The sequence below is a fragment of the Chelonoidis abingdonii genome, chromosome 1 (genome assembly GCF_003597395.2).
Source record: "Chelonoidis abingdonii isolate Lonesome George chromosome 1, CheloAbing_2.0, whole genome shotgun sequence".
Taxonomy (NCBI): Eukaryota; Metazoa; Chordata; order Testudines; family Testudinidae; genus Chelonoidis; species Chelonoidis abingdonii.
In genome coordinates, this window is record NC_133769.1 from 130269572 (window position 1) to 130289053 (window position 19482).

Genomic DNA, 19482 nt, shown 5'->3' on the forward strand with positions numbered 1-19482 from the left:
GACCCCGGCTGTACCCGGCACCGCAGCGCCTCGCACGCTCCCTCTCTTCGAGGTTGATAAGCCCACGATCCTCCTGCCAGTGCCTGTCAGAGTTCCAGGCACGCCTGTAGTTGAGCTCCTGCTCCCTGCTGCTTCCGTCCAACTGCACCGCAGTCTAGAGCTCGTCTTAATCGGATTGCCGGCACGACACCGTGCAGAGGACCGCAACGTCTGGCACCGGCAAGTCCGGGTCCCCCGGCTCAATCCAGTGCTCTACCAGCTGCCGTGGCACGCGCCTTGTTGAGCTTCCTGCTCTGCTGCTTCTGTGCCAACTGCACCGTAGCCAGAGAGTGTCTAGTCGAATCGCCGGCACCGAGCAATGCCAGGCACCAACACGTCGGCACCTCATTTCCTGCGTCCCACAAGCCGGTCGATCCAGTGCCTGGACTGCCCCGCGCACGCTGGTTGAGCTTCCTGCCTCTGCTGCTTTTCGTGCAACGGACCGCAGCCCAGAGAGCTGTCTAAGTCGGATTGCCCGACACCAACACCTGCGAAGCAGATGACGATGTCGAACTGTCGATCCGTCCCACAAGGGCCACTCGAATCGGGCTGCGCTCCCCGGTACGCGGTGTGTTGGGCTACGGTTCCCTCCCCGCAGACATTCCAACGCGAGGATCTCAGTGGCCATGACAGGTAATGCTGCCTGACCCCCGGCCCGCCTGAGCAGGTCATCAGTCTCTTTGGCAAGCCTCCTCGATATCGACCATCTCGGTCGGCACCTCAGAGCGGCCTTTTATGACACGTTCCCGCGGCCGCTCTATGTCCGTCGGGCACTCCCGCTCCCCATGCCTCTTGCGTCCGCGATTCGTCATCTCGATAGGTCGCCTCGCCGCACCAGTCGTGTTTTCCCTTCACCGACCCCTAATCTCGGCACTGTTCCGGCTTGCCCGAGCACTCTACAGGCACCGTGATCTTCCCGCCAGCCACTCCCGACCTCGAGATCTCGTCGAGCTCCCGGACCGCTCTGGTTGCAAGTCCGTATTCTCATTCCAGGTACCGGTATCCTTCCAGTACCGGTCCCCTCCCAAGTTGGGCAAGGTCCGATAGAAACTCCGCCCATGATTTTCAGCACCATCCATGCCATACGAACGCATCAGTGTCTTCCCACACGGACACTCTTATGCTCAGGACCGCGATTTGATGTGCCCACCAACAACCTAAGCCATCAGACCTCCTAGGAGTTAGCACTCAATGTGGCTCCGTTGCAGGAGGTCCCGGAGGTAGGTGCACCGGTAGTGGACCTTTTTGCCTTTTCCACTAGAGGGCCCTACTGTTATTTGCCATCCGATGAAGCCCGTATACTCTATGGAGGGTATGACTACTTGTATGTCCTCCTCCTTCCCTGCTCACTTAGTCGTTCGTCCGTAAGGAAAGGGAACCCTGGCCAGCAGGCTGCCAGCCCGAACTCGAAGGAAGGGCTAGGCGATGCCTTACTCAGCCGCAGGTATATTCTGCGCCTTAAGCCGCGTGCAATCCACAGCCTTGTTACGCCCCTACAACATTAATAACACCTGTGGGATTGACGAGGTGGACTACTCATCAGACTCCCGCCAAGAGTTCACTGCCCTCTGGAGAAGGGAAAGTGGCCAGGAGCGTCCTGCCAGGCCTGTTACCGGAGGAGCTCTCATGGCTCAGGTTCAAACTCCTGGCCGAGCGGCGGTATAACCCTTCATACTTACCATTTGGGGTAAAGGCCTCTTGTGCGGCAATAACCCCAGGCGCAAGCCTGAGGGACACAGGTCCAATGCGCTCTCTCGCATGCAGACGCGACGACACTAAAACGTGTGCTGCTCCCGTCACACCTCCTACTCTTGTGCCTAACCACAGCAGGATTTGCAGATGGCAACGGCGAGGTGGTCGCAGAGACCGCAGGACCCCTGGAGGGCCAAGATCGAGGTCTCCAATCATCAACGGGCCAAAGGCGAACTTCAAGGTGCGGCCCGGGGGCTCCAGTACCAGGCGGGATGCCTACTTCTCTTGCGAGGTCCCAGGTAACTTCAGTTTGGCTGGCTGCTTACCAGCATGGTGGAGGTATGGTTACACCTTCCAGTTGTTCAACCTGTCCCTCTTCAGGGCCCTCTCAAGCGCAATCCTCTTACAGAGGTGCAGACCGATAGATAAGGGCAGGTGTTACCCCTTTGATCCCTAATCCCCAACTTACGAGGTCTTGAACCTCAACTAGAGACTACGAGGCTCTAACCGGTTATGATAGGTTGAAGTTCCGCATGGATCCTGGGAACCATTATGCCTGTCCATGACCTGGAGACTGTATGACGCCCTCGATATGAAGGACGCTACTTACATTGGCACACTTCCCTCCGCACCCCCCCCCCCAGGAGCATACCTCCGCTTCTAGCAACCATCGTACTTCCATTCGTCCTCTGTTGGCTTTCTCGCCCACGGGCATTAAACCAGGTGTATGGCCTGTAGTCAGCCACCCACACTCCCGCCACGTCGAGTTCGATAGCTTTTCATATTGAACATTGGCTTATCCGATGGAGACTCAGACCACAATCATCGCAGCGGTGGGCAATCGTCAAGACCTATTCACACGTTAGCCTGATGATCCTCATGGAGCCGTCCTCTGGTTCCCACGCTAGAGTTAGACTTCCAGGAGCTCCTGGACTCGCGACCTAGGCCGATCTGCTGTACCAAGCTGCGGTTTTCAGGCAAATGGCAGCCAATCATCCGAGGTCTGGAGACTTTCCCAATGACCTCCGCATGCCACTGGCTCGATCCGGGGTCCACTGGCTCCTGCAGTTTGGAACCAAGCACACCAAGCTCTGCCCTCTGTCCTGCTCCAAGTTGCGAAATCCGGCGTACGCGCCAGACAGGGACCATGGTACGATTAGTCACCTTCCCTCGAGCACCCTAGGCTCTCTAGAATGGGGGGCTAACTCCCTCCATGGTGGGCAGGATGCCGACCATCTCCCAGCCTCACGTGTCCGACAACGGATGCGTCGAGGCTCGGCTCGGGTGTCAACCTTGGTCACTTCGTGCTTAGCTCTCTGTCTCTCGGGAGCTGCGTTCCACGTCAATGTCCAAATGAGAGCAGTCGTCCTGGCGTCGCGTCCAGTTCAAGCGCAGCTGCGAGGCGTGTGTTCCAGTGTTTACAAGCAACACAAACGGCCAGTGTGTACATAACAACTTGGGAGGCACATGGGTCCTCTCCTTGTGTCAGGAAGCCATCCATCTTGGGACTTGCATAGCCCCACTCGTTAAATGCTGTAGCCGTCCTCCCCAGCGTTGAACCCTTGGCGCGTGAGCTCAGCAGGTCTGTTCCTTGTCTCGCGATGGTGCGCTTCTCCCGATGTGATGCATTCGTTCGCGAAGTGGAGTTTTCCCCACATATAGACCTGTCGCTTACCGCAGGGAACATGGAAAGTCTTGAGGTTGGCTCCTTCCAAGGTCTCCCCGGACAGATTCGTACGTTTTCCCCATGCGTGAAGGGCAACTCCTTTATGCTTCCACCTGTGCCCCTGGTTATGGACCCTGGCTCAATATCTCAGGAGGCGGGCGCGTATCGGCACATCGACCTCAAGCGGCCAGGCAGACTGATTACACCACATGCGTAACTGTATAGCTAACCCAATTCCCCTGCACTCCACCGACCTCATACTTCGGGCCCGGCAGTACTTCGCCACTGACGACTGCGTCTCTCACCTCATGGTTGGGCCTGTGTGTGACTACAATCCGGGGTAGCAGGAAGCTTCACCTGGTCAATGTACCTGGCAAGTGAGCGTTTACTGCCTACAGCGTGCGAAATGCTGATCTACCCCACTGAGGCATACGATCCCCTCTATTTGGACTACCCTGGGCAACAAAGCAGGGCCTACGCGATGTCCTCGCTGAGGGTACACTGTGCAGCCATCTTACTTCCACCCAGTAAGGTTGGTCGTTCTGTGTTCTTAACTCTAGTGTTTCAAGGTTCCCAGAGCTGGAGCGGCTTACACTCCTCAAGTACGGTCGCCCAGCCCCAACCTTGGGCCCTCAAACCTGATTAATCCATTTATGTCTCCTCCATTTGCGTTACGACCTTGCTCCGCATACCTGTCTTGGAGACAAGCTTTCCTCGTCGCATTACATCGGCCAGGACGAGTCTCGAGTCCGGGCTCTTCGACGGTTGCACATCGCACAGTTCCCACAACAAGGTGCATTACGACAACCCAGGCTTCCTCCTAAGGGTTTCGGCCTTTTATGTTAACCACACTCAACTGCAATGCGGAAACATTGACTCCTGACTTCTAGAGCGCTCGGAGCTTATGTTGCGGACAACAACATTTGTAACACGCCCAATATCCGGTCGCAGTAAGCAGACCGAAGGATAGGCTATGCCTCTCAGAGGATCTCTTCTGGGTGATGACGCACCGCAACTTGTTATGACTGGTTCTACTTTCCCAAGCACATCAACATGCGCATTCTACAGGTCAGGCTTCATCTGCTGCCTCTGCTGGCCATTCCACCACGAGATCTATTCGCGACTCCATGCGTCCTCGGCGTCATACCCTTGCTTCGCATATCTTTGGTGTCATAACAATAGCTAAGGGTTTAATATTTTTTTGCACCTGTAAAGGTAACAAAAGAACAGAACAACCACCTGACAAGCAGACAATCGGAACCGATTTTTTCAGCTTAAGGAGGGAAGTTGGTTTTTTTTCTTGAGCTTGGGTTTGTGTCTGTTCTGTGCTCTCTCGCTATGAGAGGATCTATTTCAATCTTCTATCTTCGTTCGGCAGCTTGTAAGTACAAGTAAGAAAGTATAGTCTTTTAATCTATTTGCTGTATTGCATTGTGATCGGGCTGGGAGTCTTTAGTGTTTGGCATAAGTACCTTTAAAATTTCATATGTTTTGGGAAGGCTGTTATCCTTTTCTATTGTTTATTATTTTCTTAAGGAAGCCCTGTATCTTAACATCTAGGTTTACAGACGTGTTGTTATTCTTTCTCTTTTTATAGTTTGCTGTTTTAACTGTTTGATGATTCTTTTCTAGGGACCCACCAGGAAATGTGGGAGAGAAGCGGGGGGGGGAAAGTGCTCCTGGTTGACTCTGCCTATTCTCCAGGCGGAAGAAGCTACGGGAGAAGAGGAGAGATTTTCTGTTTCTTGTCTTTGGGGTTTGTCTCTTTGTTTGGAAGAGAGAGCACTACTTCTTGGTATTGATGTAAGAGTTGCACCAGTCACTTCAGGTTAGCCCAGATAGAGGAAGTTCTGGTGGGAGAAGGCGGGGGGAGGGGAATGGTTTTTTCCCTTTGTGGTAAAACTCAGAGGCTCCTGGTTTGTGGTCCCCAGGGAAAGTTTGGGGAGCAGAGTGAGACAAGACATGGAAATTTTGGCTGGTGCACGGATCAGAATCTAACCTGGTAAAAGCTTAGGGGTTCATTGCAGCTGGCATCAGTTTTGAACGCTAGTGCAAATCTGAGTAGGAACTATGATATGTGGTCAACAGTCAGAAGCTCCAGCCTCTGGCTCAGCAGTTTACATTCTGCCACGATTCACTTCCAAACCCATGCCTACCTAAGCTTGGATCACTAATGAAATGTGATGGAAGCACTCGACGAAAGTGGTTATCTTTGTAACGCTCCACTGTTCCAACAACCAACACGGGCGGTAAGAAGGAACTGAAGGGTGGCTTGGTCGGCTGGGGTATATATCCAGCACCATAGTGGCGCCACTCCAGGGGGCGCCCAGCCGACCCACCGAGTGTTGCTAGGGTAAAAATCTTCCGATGAACGTGCACGTGGCGCACACACACCTAACTGGAATGGATATGAGCAAGCACTCGAAGAAGAACTGATCAGTTTTGGGTCATTCAACACACTGAAGTATGTTAAAATATCAAAATGTTTAATTTCAGTAGAAAATGCCAAAATGAGACAATCATTTCTGAATCAACATTTTTTAGAACTTTTCATTCCCTGAAAATTTTTGATATTTCTATTTTTTGTCCCAGTTTAGGTCAGAAACAAATGTCAAAATATCAGAATTTCCCATCTAACAGAAATTCTGATCTTTGTTCAGATGTATGTAGGATAAACTCTGTGTACTGGCAGCATTTGTGCTCACAGAGAGGAGGCTGTGGAGTATCCTCCTTGTTACAAAAGTATTTGGTGCGATCTCATCCATTCCAATGGCAAAATTTGCTCTTTAGAAGCAATTTTATGAGCCTCAGGGATAACTCATCTGTCTTAGGTATTTCTATAGCCCCCATCACCATAGTATCTGAGCTCCTCATAATCTTTAATGCATTTATTAATTTATTTATACTCAACATCCCTGTGAGGTAAGGCAGCTCTATTATCTCCATTTCACAGATAAGGAACTGAAGTACTGAGGGCCAAATATGAGTAATGAATGGAAGTCTTTCCCTATTTTTCATTAAAACTCCCATACAATGGGATTTAGATCAGGCCCAGAGAGACTTAAGGATGCCTCAAAATATGGCCCTACGTGACTTCCTCAAGGTCATACATGAAGTCTGTGGCACAGCAGTTAATTGTACCCAGGTCTCCAGAGTCTGAGGCTAGGGCCCTAACCGCTGGACCACCCTTCCTCATCTCTAGCAGGAGTGAGATATTGATTCTGAGCCCAGAGATTATTTTTGAGAAGTTGATATAAAAGGTCAGCTTAGCCACAGATCACCTGCAGGGCCGGCTCTAACTTTTTTGCCACCCCAAGAAAAAAAAAAAAAAAAAAAAAAAAGGAGCGCCACCCACTGTAACACCCCCCCTGCGAGTGCCACGCTGCCCAAGCCTCCCCCGAGCACTGCGCCGCCTAAGCCTCTGCCCCCCTCGAGCACCGTGCCACCCAAGCCCCCGCAACCCCCCCCCGAGCACCGCACCCCCTCTGAGCACCACCCAGATGAAACAAAAAACAAACAAACAAACTCTCCAGAGCTGCCCGGCTGAACCAAAAAAAAAACCCCGAGCCCTGCCCCGCCCCAAGGTGCCGCCCCAAGCACATGCTTGGTCGGCTGGTGCCTGGAGCAGGCCCTGATCACCTACCCAGGCACGTTTTTAAGTTTCAGCTACTTTTTATATTTGGATAAATCAGCTTTTTTAAAATTACATTGCATAGTTGACATTGACAGTTGTTACTGAAGATGCCTAAGATTTGTTTGACTAAATTTAGTATACAGGTAATGTAGTTACATTCATAAACATAACACATGCAGAGTGACATTCTTTTCTAACTATAATGTGCAATACTTCTAGGGTGACCAGACAGCAAGTGTGAAAAATTGGGATTGGGGACAGGAGGTAATAGGTGCCTATATGACAAAGCCCCAAATACCAGGACTGTCCCTATAAAATCAGGACATCTGATTACCCAAAATACTTCCGATTAACGCATGCACACGTCTTGATATGTTATAATGAGTGTTGCCCTTTTGGAGGTATGTCAGTTAAAGAGATCTAGCTTAGTTTGCACTGTTGGCCCTAAATAGGCAGGTGTGAAGGAGACCATTTTAGTTGGAGCAGGGAAGGGCAGGTGGGTCCACCTTGATGAGGATACACTTACCCAAAACTGCGTGCATTGGGGAAATGAAGGGCAAAGGCCACTGTTCAATCTTGTAAACCCTCCTGCAGCTGTTATTCCAGCTAACTACAGCATGCTAGTGGGTTAGGAGGCGCCTGTCACCACTCCCAACCCAAAGTCCAATTATTTGGGCATTGTGCAGGGAATGAGAGAATTTAATCGTTAATATGATAATTTGTAACATAACTGCAAAATATGCATGATTCAAATGACTTAGTTACCAGTGTAGTAAAGCTATGAATACACATTATGTATATGCCTTAGCCATGGGCAAAGAGCACCCTTATATTTAGCATCATATAAGATTGAATAAAATAATCCATTTAGCCAGGCATCAATATGATCTTTCTTGCAGCCTTCATAGCAATAGTTACTGACCAAGCCAGCTCTCGCTGGAGTCTGCTTTTGAAGTTTTTTTGTTGAAGAATTGCCACTTTTAAGTCTGTTACTGAGTGTCCAGAGAGACTGAAATGTTCTCCGACTGGTTTTTGAATGTTACAATTCTTGATATCTGATTTGTGTCCATTTATTCTTTTGCATAGAGACTGTCCGGTTTGCCCAATGTATATGGCAGATGGGAATTGCTGGCACATGATGGCATATATCACAGTGGTAGATGTGCAGGTGAACGAGCCCGATGGTGTATCTTATGTTGTTAGGTCCTATGATGGTGTCCCAGAAACTGCAGAACTGGAATTAATTTGTGAACTGGATGCCATCAAATTAGGCCTGAATAAAGACTGGGAGTGGATGGGTCACTACAAAAAGTAATTTTCCCTTGGCCGATACTCACAACTTCTTGTCAACTGTTGGAAATAGGTGACATCCACCTTGATTGCATTGGACTCCTTAGCACTACAAAAAGTAACCTGTGACTTGGACTCATCTTTGGAATCAGTGGAAGCTTCACGGATTATCTACCAAAACCTTGACGCAGAAAATAAACTACACACTTGCCCCATGATGGGATTTCTCTATAACTGTTCGATTTTTGCTCTTTTTGCTGAGCTGCCCACAAGATTGCCAATCAGTACCTATTGCAGTGAGGACATCTGTTCTCTCGGAGCAGATGGGAGGACACTGAATTAAATTCAAACAGGGCAAAAATACAATATTATGTGACAGCATCCAGCCTGTCCAGTATGGGAAGCTATAAATCCACCTAGCACTTTATGTGAAAGCTCAGAGAAAGCAGTGTTTGCCACCACCACCTTTGTATTAAATACCCAGAAGGCTTCACTTGCTACAGTGCCACTGTTGCCTCTAACTCAGCGGTTCTCAAACTGTGTGTTGGAACTGAAAAGTGGGTCACAACCACATTTTAATGGGGTCGCCAAGACCAGCGTTAGACATGTGGGGTCCCAAGGCCAAAGACAAAGCTGAGCCCCGCTGCTCGGGGCTGCCTGCCTCCCACCTGCCCCCAGTTCATATAGTAATTTTTGTTGTCAGAAGGGGGTCGCGGTGCAACAAAATTTGAGAACCGCCGCTCTAACTTATGGTAGGTAGTGGGCTTGACTTTCTGCTGCCAATTAATGCGTGTTGCAAGGCAACTCAGCACTAAATTTGTCCATTCACTTTGAGAAAACAGTAGGCAGAATAAAGCAACAGCAAAAACAGATCAAACACGAGTGCCAGAATAACTAGCAACTCCCAGCCCTATCAAGGAGAAGACAACAAGCCTGTTTCCTCAGTAGACTCCAGACTGTTTGAGCCCTATGGAGCTTCGGATCTCTCCAATGACAAATCAAGCCCAAAGAAGCCTTGCCTCCTAGCAAGGATAAGCATACACAACAGTAGCAGGTGAACTGCCAGAAGTCAGCACATTAAGGACCTGTTCCACTATAGCAACTGAGTCATAGAAGATTACTTAGGTTCCAGAACCAGAGGAGGGGCTACTCCCAAGTCCAAAGAGAAGATAAGTTTAACAAAGAAAGTACCATTTCTAACAACTCTTGAATAATGCATTAGCCATTTCATTGCCATCTCTGAGCTCAAAGGCTGAATCTGTGACTCTTAGATTGATCACTTGGTATGATTATTTTAGACATGTTTAGCAAGTCCCCTGATGTTTTGACATGAACATACATTGACTGCTGTTAGGCCTTCCAAAGAAGAAAAGTTTGAAAGAGAAGGCACCCCTGGCCAAGAGCTCTATTTCAGAAATGAGTGAGGAAGATTAAAGAAAAGGATTGTATGGCCTGAAAACTAACTTCACCACCTAAAAAATAAATAAAAAGGAGGCAGCAGCAGCCAGCAGAGAAGAGGAAACCCTTCTACCAGGAGTCCAACTTGCAGCAGGTTCAGAGCTGTTGATAGTAGGTTTTTTTCTCTTCTCAGCCCCTCTTCCCTTCCTCCCCTTTGTCCATATTATTTTATTGTATTATGTAGCTAATACAAATGCTGGCTTTTGAAGGAACCTAAAATTCATGTAATAAGAGAGTTTCAGTGTAGAAACAGATACACTGATGACTCAGGGAGATTTCCCATTAGTGTTAGAGAAGACCTAATAACTGTAGTCATAAAACTAGTTTTGCTTTGCTTTGCCAATGTCATTAAAAAAGAACTTAGTGAGGATGAAAAGATATCAATATGGTACTAGTCCAGCTTCTGGCTTTAGCAGCAAAAGTAGTTTTACTATGTTAACCCTACTAATATTTCATAAGCACCTTAGCTAAGAGAGCATATCAGTGTAAATGTTTACTAAAGGTACATCTACACTTCACATTTCTTTCGGCAGCATTTAGAACACATACACGCATAGCCCCCTCCCCCAACATAGGTATCAATAGAAGTGTAGATTGTGAGGCATAGGATAGGCGAGTAAAGACATGCCTGAAGGGTGTGAGTATGTACCCAAGTACATATCCTATATGACTCTAATCACCAAAGCTGTGCCTCCCCATCTACACTGCTGCAAAGAGTGTGATGAACTTTAAACCACAGGGAAACCTTTGAATGGGGTTTTGAAGGACTGCTTCTGCCAGAGCCCATGTTAAATGATCATTGTAAATACCTGTTAAAATTTATAACTAATCTCCTAATGCACATCAAGTCTCATCTAGTTTTAAAATTTTAAATGTGGTTTTAAAAGTTAAAAAACATAGTAACAACCAAACATTTTTCTAGTGTTCAGATTACCCATAGTTGCAATATATAAATTTCAAAACACTGAAGATAAGAGCACAGAGCCTCAGGACAAAATAGTTTCCTGACATAGTTCAGGATTTTGAAAGGAGCAGGTGTTAAGGGGGGGGAGGGGAAGGTTTAAAAAAAATCTACAAAAGAACTGGGAGTTCTATCTTCATCTCCATTTTAGGGATTGTTAATTTAGCGCTGTAGAAGTAAACCATACTGCATACACCTCATGAGAAGCGGTCAGAATAAATTTCTCAATATTGATCTATCAATACATCTCAGTCTTCACTCTCAATATCTTGCTATACTCTTAAACAGAGATGCACAGTCGACAGTTTTTTGTACCAGGTTGACAAAGGTCTACTAAAAAACAAAGATGAGACCAAATTCATTGCCATTAATGTGGGAGTGGATTTCCCACTCAGCAGCACTGAATGGCTGGAGCATAACAAAGGAGTCCAAAGTATTTGAAAATAGGGCTTGTTTGCTAAATCTCTATTGCCAATACCAACATAATTTTCTGACAAGCAATTGTCACCCTGGAAAGTTTGTATAGAAAGGAAATTGGTCATTTTTCTTCCAGCACATTCATTTTTCTGACATCTTTAAGCAAATACCATGAAAGCTCTTTAGTGAAAGGCAGAAAGATCTTGTGTAATGTATTGTCTGAATCTTGAAGTGTTCAACTAACTTTATTAAACACACACACACACCCTTTGACGGAAAACAGCATTAGACATCAGTTGTGCTGTAGACAGATGTGACATTACGCTCCATATTCTTTATGGAAATAATGCTTCTGATATGGATGACATAACTGAGGTGTACTTTATGCAAGATGACTCATGTACAGTATCACTGGAAAGGATATGATTTACTGAATGTGTTTATCCAGTTTGTATGCATGTATCATTTTTGTATCTGAAGCTGATAATATTGACCATGTTTCTGTATTTCAAATGTGGTATGCTGGATGAGGCCAAACAAACAATGGTAGTGGCTTATTGAAGAAATGCACACAAGGATTACCCCAGGAACTGCGTGGTATAGAAACCTCTCTGAGATAGGTCTACACAATGGGAGCGGGTTTAACACAGGTCAGATAGCTCCACACAATGGGAATGGTTTGACACAGGTCAGATAGCTCTATACAATGGGAGCTGTTTGACCTAGGTCATAGCAAAAAAGCTTTCCAAAAAGTTACAAGATATAAGGGGAAGATATAAAAGAAGGACAATGACAACACCACACCTGAGGAACAAAGACTGAACTGTGAGATGTGATGGTCCCAAGCTAAAAGCTTTAGCCTGTGTATGAAAACCTGGGAAAGCCAAGACAACTTATGCCTTAAAACCTGCCAGCCTGTTTATCACACAGGGTGAGAATTTGCTAATTTGTATCCTACCTATCTAGTGTGTCAAGCTTAGTTTGCATGTTTTGTTTATTTACTAAGGTAATTTGCTCTGTTCATTTGCTATCCCTTTAGCCACTTGAAATCTACCTTTCGTAGTTAATAAACTTTTATTATTAAACTCAGTTAATGTAATATCTAATGGGGGGGAGAAGTCATGCACATCTCTTCACATTGAGGAATAAGGCAGATTTTTATGAGCTTGCGCTGTGTAGATTTTTCTGTACAGTGCAAGACAGTATTGTTTTGGGTTTCTCTCCCAAAAGGGCTGTGCACGTGAGTGCTGGGGCTGTAGACAGTTGTAGATAGACTGTAGCAATATTTCACCCTCTCCCCTTCTTCTACAAATATGTTTCATTACAAGCTTTTGCCAATACAGTCTAAATTTGGTGCCATGCTTCCTTCTTTACCAAGGAGACAGGCGTCTGTTCACATCATACACTAGTTTATGAATTTCATAGACTCAATGCAATTTTGGTTATTGATCTCAAGTTGCAGTGAAATGTATAGAATATTTGCTTCACAGCTAAATTTTCATTTTCCACTAGGAAGTAAGAGGTTCATTGTGTATATTTAAGAGATTAACAGATTTTATTAATTTTCTAAAATATTTTAGAATACAGAGACCAAGACCCCAAATTCTTGACAGTTTTTGTTTAGTCTTTATATTGTGAATGAGCAAATATGCTGGTAAATTTTTAGGATGGACACATACATACATCCACTTCCTAAGCCTGTACATTTCAACTCATTAGAAATGTTGACTAAATATATCTATGATTTCAAAAAGCAAACAGTATAGCTAAAGAACACCTACGTTGTTTTAATTACATGAAAATAGATTTCTTAATTTGATTACAGTGTAGCTTCCTAACGTGGCATTTTGACTCACCTGATAAGATTTAGATTATTTTTAAAGACAAAATCCTGCTAGAACATGTATAACCCAGCTGTTAAACGTCACAAATGCATACTGTTTGACACTGTTACATATGACTGAGTTGTAGCTGCAAACAAGAAGTAGAAGACTTGACAGTGTTCTGCTACAATAATCCACATAGGGACTACTAAAGCTAGTTTATATTTGGATCCACAATTTACCAACCAATACAGATTTAGAATATACTGTTGTATTTACTATATTTCTGAGAATCTGAATCACAGAATACTTGCTCTATGATACAGCACAACTAATAGGGAATAACAATAATGCAGATTTAAATAGGCCTATAATTTAAGTTTTCAAGCAGAGTCTAAATCTAATCAACAGTCAGAAGGCTCGCAAAATTAACAGTAGACATGCTCTTTAAATTTTTTGAATATCAGATTATATATACATATACACAACATAAAGAGCCTCTTAATAAAAAGCAATTTAGTCTATTTTACAGTCTCCTTTGCTTGAAAATTAGTCTTCATACATGTTTAACCTTCCAAATCACTGATAAAATCATTAATAATTTACAGAGGGTAAATTGCTCAGCAAGAGTATGATTGAAATAGTTTTAAATATTCTGTTATTTTTGCTTTTAGAATGCAATTTACGATCTATTTGGGAAACTCACATTTAAACGTCAAAATGGATAAATAGCATTCACAATAGAAACCCAACCATAATATATGCAGATATATCTGCTACAAAACAATCTTCTGTAACAGACATTTATTAAATACAATACTTGTTTTACAACTTTAATCCATGATGACAGCATGGAAAGATTAACATTACAACATGGAAAGTTCTCATTCACTTGACTGGTGAATAAATCGGTCATAATTTAAGTATTAATTGAAAAATCCAAGCATTTAAAAAAAAAGGTGCTTACCTACACAGGATTTAAATAAAAAAAATACTGCATCTTTCAGACATTGCTAAGAACAAACAGAAAATCAATGACAATAGTCTTAAAAATTCAAGTTGAAAATTACTGAAGGTCACTTAAAATAATTGATTAATTGAAAATCAGGATAAGCCAAACACCCAGCGTGGATTAGGGCACCAGAATAGAAAATGCAAAAAACATGGCAATACAGAATAGACAGGAAAGAAACTAAAGAGGAATTTCCTTGTTGTACTATATTTTTCAACCTGACCCTTTTGTCTTCCATTGTGTACAAATTACAATTTTGTTTTCAAATTGCCAAATCTAGCTTTTGTCTCTAAATCACCACAAAGTCAATATCAATCCATCATTCCTTTGCATTAAAAGAACTATATACATTCTATACATCATTCAGTTCCCCTCATTGTGAGCAACATATTCGGTACTGGCTTTCAAAGTTATTATAGTACTTCCAGAATCACTTAATCCTTTGTCACTGGATTGCTTCTACATAGTTTGCTGGGTATAAGCCAACTTGTCCATTATCCAGACGTCCTTTGCACCAACCTTGCTCATCTTCATCCTCCGTTTTAGTTAGCTCATCCCCTGCAAAATAAATTTCACGTCTGACAAACACCACCACTTTGGTAATAAGAGAAAATAACGTAGCATCAACTATTCTAGATACCTACCCTTCTTCCTTACCCACCCCCACCATAAATGCTTCCTAACTCTGCTCTTTTCCATCACTTTGATTTTAGCAAAAAATATCTCATTTTATAAACATTCACATATGATATGAAGCACTTTAAGATACTTGGATGATAGGAGTTTTATAGAAGTGAAGTATTATAATGCTGACATTTCAAAAAGTTAACACTTTGCTTTACCAAAAATGAAAATACGATTTTAAGAATTACATAAATTAGTATTAACTCCCTATCTTTCTAGAGAGTATGGCTGGAAAAGGCTAATTTTGGGAAGCATAACTACCTCTACCAGTCAAAAAATGACACTTTTTTTTACACTAATGAGATTTACAGCCATGTAATGTACACAATTTCCCCCTATACATAAAAAATTGCTACAAAGGCATGTAGCAAAAAGCTACAAGATTTAGCAGAGATTTAGCAAAATGTGCCACGACATGTTCTCTCTTTAAAATATACTGGTAGGTTACTGGTATACCTACTGGATATATTGTGAAGAAAATAAATATCTTCCACCCTACGTTATTTTTTGTTACTTTCTCCTTTAAACAAACATAATGGACGTTGGGATTTAATTTTTGGTGTTGTGGTCCCAGCTTCACAGTTGGAAGTTGATACATGGCTGTGACATCGCCTCAAGAAACTTCTGTTTCAAATGCTCAGTATAACATAAGTCTCACTCATTCTAATACTGTTGCACAAAACCTGCAATTCTTTATGGTAGCCATTCTATACCCCACCCCTCCATCGGACTGAGCCAGCAGCGCAGCCAGGGCCGGTTCCAGGGTGGTGATCTCTCTCGCTCTTCGAGAGTGCTGGCTATCAGCCAAGATGGAGCGGAAGTGGGTCCTGCCTGGGACAGGCTCCTTCAGGACCCACTTGCCTGGAAGGGCCCAGCCAAGCCCCCTGTGCTGCCCCCCCACTAGCTAAGACTGGCTCAGCCTCTGCACCAGTCCCATGCGGCTTGGCCCTGGAGAGGCAGGTGGGGCCCTGCAGGTGGCAGACAGCAGAGACCACTCATAGCTGGATCCACACTGGGAAACAGGGCAGACCCCTGGGACGTGTCTCCCAAGAGCCTGTCTGTGCCCACCAGCCCTGCAGCCAGCAGCACTGCCCAGACCACATGGCAGAGCTGGCTGCTGGGCTGTGAGCCCTCTACAGGCAAGCGGGACCTGCTACCTGGGAGCCTCTCATACAGCAAGGCCTGGGCACTTGACTGCCCTGGGAGAGGGGCCAGACCTGGATGGATTAGATGGGTCCGTAATGGGCCCCTTCCAAGTGTAAACCCAGGACTGAGGTAAATGATATACTAAACTATAACATGCATTGTGTATAATATGGACTTATTTAAACATCTTTCCTATATGGATATTTAAATGTCTACAAACAGGTTGTCTAGGTCTCTTTTAATGTAGGTAAGTACTAGCCACATTAAAGATTATTTTCTTCTGAGAACAGCAGGGCTAAATGGTTTAACCAAAGTCACACAGCTAGGAACAGAACCCAGAATGCCTGACTGCAAGGTAACCACTACATCCCAATACATAAACATTGCTTCATTTTCCTGTAGACAGGCTCTACTGTGCTAATCCCTTGGAATATAGCATCTATCACTTGTCTGACATATTACTTGCTGTATTCCAAAGGGATTAGAACATCTCCACGTTGGCTGGGTAAGCAGGAGGAGAGCAGAAGTTGCCACAATCCACTGTGGATGAATAGCAATTTTTGGCTCCTGTTGATTCCAGGGAGGAATAAATAAGAGCTTGGTCTGTCTTGCTACTGCTGTTCCCCTGTCAGGACAGGGTTTAAAGCAAACCAGAACACTACTCACCTTTTTGGTAGCCCCAATTTGTTTAAAAATATTGAGATACAATTATTGTGATCAGAGAGAGCCTTCTTCTACAGATAAATGGAAAAATGGGACAAAATGAAACACTGGTTTACCAAAGGTAAGTTGTGGCAGACTAGCCTGATATCTACCTTTGAAAATATATCTAACTGTTTTAGCCGAGGGAAATGCAGTAGATGTAATCTGGATGTCAGTAAAACTTTTGATATGGAACAACATGGTAAATTATTAAACTGCAGAAGAATGGGATTAATACAAGCACTGTAAAGTGGATGAAACAATGGTTAAAGAAGAGATGACAATAGGTTGCGCAGAAAGCAGAACTGTTGGGCAGAAAGGAGAACTGAGGGAAGTTACTAGTGGAGTGCCTCCAGGAGTGACCTTGGGACTGATGTCATTTAGTATTTTCATTAAGGACTTTGGCACAGAAAGTAGGTGTGCTTAAGAAATCCGCTGATGACACAAACTTAGGATGCACTGTCTATATAGATGTGCAAGGTCATGCACTTAAGATTAATAGAAGACGGTTACTCACCTTTATAACTGTTGTTTTTCGAGATGTGTTGCTCATATCCATTCCAGTTACGTGTGCGCGCGCTGCATGCACGTTTGTCGGAAGATTTTTACCCTAGCAACACTCAGTGGGTCAGCTGGGCGCCCCCTGGAGTGGCGCCAGATATATACCCCTGCCGACCCAACCGCCCCTCAGTTCCTTCTTGCGGCTACTCCGACAGTGGGGAAGGAGGGCGGGTTAGGAATGGATATGAGCAACACATCTCGAAGAACAACAGTTACAAAGGTGAGTAACCGTCTTTTCTTCTTCAAGTGCTTGCTCATATCCATTCCAGTTAGATGATTCCCAAGCCTTACCGAGGCGGTGGGGTCGGAGTAAGATGTGGGAGAATGCAAAACTGCTGAGCCAAAGGCTGCGTCATCTCTTGACTGTTGAATCAGAGAATAAGGCGAAGCAAAGGTGTGGACTGAGGACCAGGTAGCTGCACAACATATCTCCCGGATAGGTACACAAGCCAGGAAGGTGGAAGATGAAGCCTGAGCTCCGGTAGAATGCACGGTGATGTGGCTTGGGGAAATATGAGCCAAATCATAACAAGTGCGGATGCACACCATCACCCAAGATGAGATCCTCTGAGAGGAAACAGGTAGGCCTTTCATTCGGTCTGCTATCGCAACTAAGAGTTGGGGCGTTTTACGAAATGGTTTTGTCCGCTCAATATAAAATGCAAGCACTCTACGGACGTCCAGGGAGTGCAATTGTTGCTCCCGTCGCGTTGAATGTGGCCTTCGGGAGAACGACCGGGAAAAGATGTCGCATGGGTGAACTGAGAGTCCGAAACCCACCTAAGGAAAGAGCACCAGGTGTGTGAGTGAACGGGCACCTTGTCTTTGTAGAACATACAGCGTAGTATTGGTGCATACCACCATGAAAAAGAGCCCTAAGCTCAGAGACTCGTCTGTCATGTAATGGACTACGAGGAAAGGCAGTTCTCCAGAACAGGGTATAATCAGCAAGCAGTTGGCTAACAGCTCGAATGGGAGATAGAAGTCCTGGTTAAAACCAGGTTGCGGTCCCAGTCTGGGGGCTGGGCTGCCCGTACTTGAAGGTATAAGCGCTCCAAGCCCTGAGGAACCTTGAAACCATAGGGTTGAGAATCAAAGAACGACACCTTAGCCTGGGTGGAAGGTAGAGCAATGGCTGCCAAGTGTATACCTAGTGATGATACGCAAGGGCCCTGTTTGAGAACCAGAGGTTAGTCCAAAATAGAGGGGATACGAGACCTCAGTGGAAGTAAGATTAGTGTTGTCACACCAGCAGCGACGAACACGCTTCCACTTGGCCAGTCACTGTGGAACCCGGTGGAAAGCTTTCTACTATGCCAGGAGAACTTGCGTACGATTCAGAGCAAAGGTAACTGACTGGTTTAGCCAGCAAAGACAGCCATCGTGAGGTGAAAAGAGCCTGCAGGTCCGATGCGAAGCCTGCTGGTCCTGAAGTTATGAAGGTCTGGGTGGATGCAGGGTAATTGGGTTTGGCTATCGACAGGTTTGAGCAACGTGGTACCAGTGCTGGAGAGGGAAAGGGAATCCTGAACTGTAAACTGGTACGCTGCCCTCCGGGCGCACCTTCAAAATTGATCGTCTTTGGTCCGAGTGGTGTTTCGAGACCTGATTTTTGCCCCCTTGGGTCCTGACTGTCATTTGGCCGACCACCTTCTGGCCACGCCGCCTGCCAAAACGTCCTGTCTTGTCTAGGCACAGAGTATGGGCGGTGGGGCTGGGACACGAAAGGTCTGCTTTGGGTACTGGCCAATACTGCATGCCGACGAGAGCGCATTATGACCCTGTGTCCTGCAGGCTTTGCAGCCTGGTCAGTCTCTCCGGAAGAGCCTTTACCATAAAGCGCAATTCCGACTGGTACATGCAGATCCGTGGGAGGTTTGAAAACCTGAAGCATGAGGTGCGCCTCATGCAACACCAAGGCCAGAGTCCTGGACTCTGAGTTCTGCGCGCATCCAACGAGGCTAAGAGGAATTCTGCCACCTATTTTCCCTATTCACTACCAAGAGCGGCAAGGCGAGAACTCGCTTGAGAAGCAAATCTGCAGGGAGAAGCACTGTAAACTACCCACTGCCCACCCAGATATATAATAAATAAGCGGCTAAGCAATGGCCCTGTTGATTCACAACTGGAGCTGTAGGGCCCTGCCCGAGTACAACCCTGCGCGCCTAGCTAGCGTCCATCATCGACCCAGCCTCCTTTCGATTCGGGTGACTGGCTCCTGCTTGGCGCAGTGGGAGCGATTCCCTCTCATTAATGGTTGAGCCAAGCTTGGAGAGGATGGAGGCGGAGCCTGGCATATTTGTCACGAAACATGCGGGCAGCCATGTGACCCAGGAGACCGAGACAAGTGCGAGCCAAGGTCGTCGGGAAATTCTGTAGACCTCGGATGATTGTTGC

The 19482-nt window shown here is 45.6% G+C and overlaps 1 protein-coding gene and 1 long non-coding RNA gene across 6 annotated transcripts in view; one reads left to right on the plus strand and one right to left on the minus strand.

The window, feature by feature from the left end:
- LOC116814699 (uncharacterized) overlaps positions 1 to 19482 on the plus strand; it is an 83275-nt gene that overhangs the window by 20376 nt on the left and 43417 nt on the right. The window lies entirely within an intron of this gene.
- The window catches only part of PACSIN2 (protein kinase C and casein kinase substrate in neurons 2), a 135615-nt gene continuing 128826 nt past the window's right edge, over positions 12694 to 19482 (minus strand). For all 5 annotated transcript variants that reach the window (XM_032762492.2, XM_032762490.2, XM_075070159.1 and 2 more), the window contains one exon: positions 12694 to 14550. In XM_032762492.2, the coding sequence (XP_032618383.1) occupies positions 14438 to 14550 (113 nt within the window). In that variant the 3' untranslated portion in view covers positions 12694 to 14437. The remainder of the gene's footprint in view (positions 14551 to 19482) is intronic.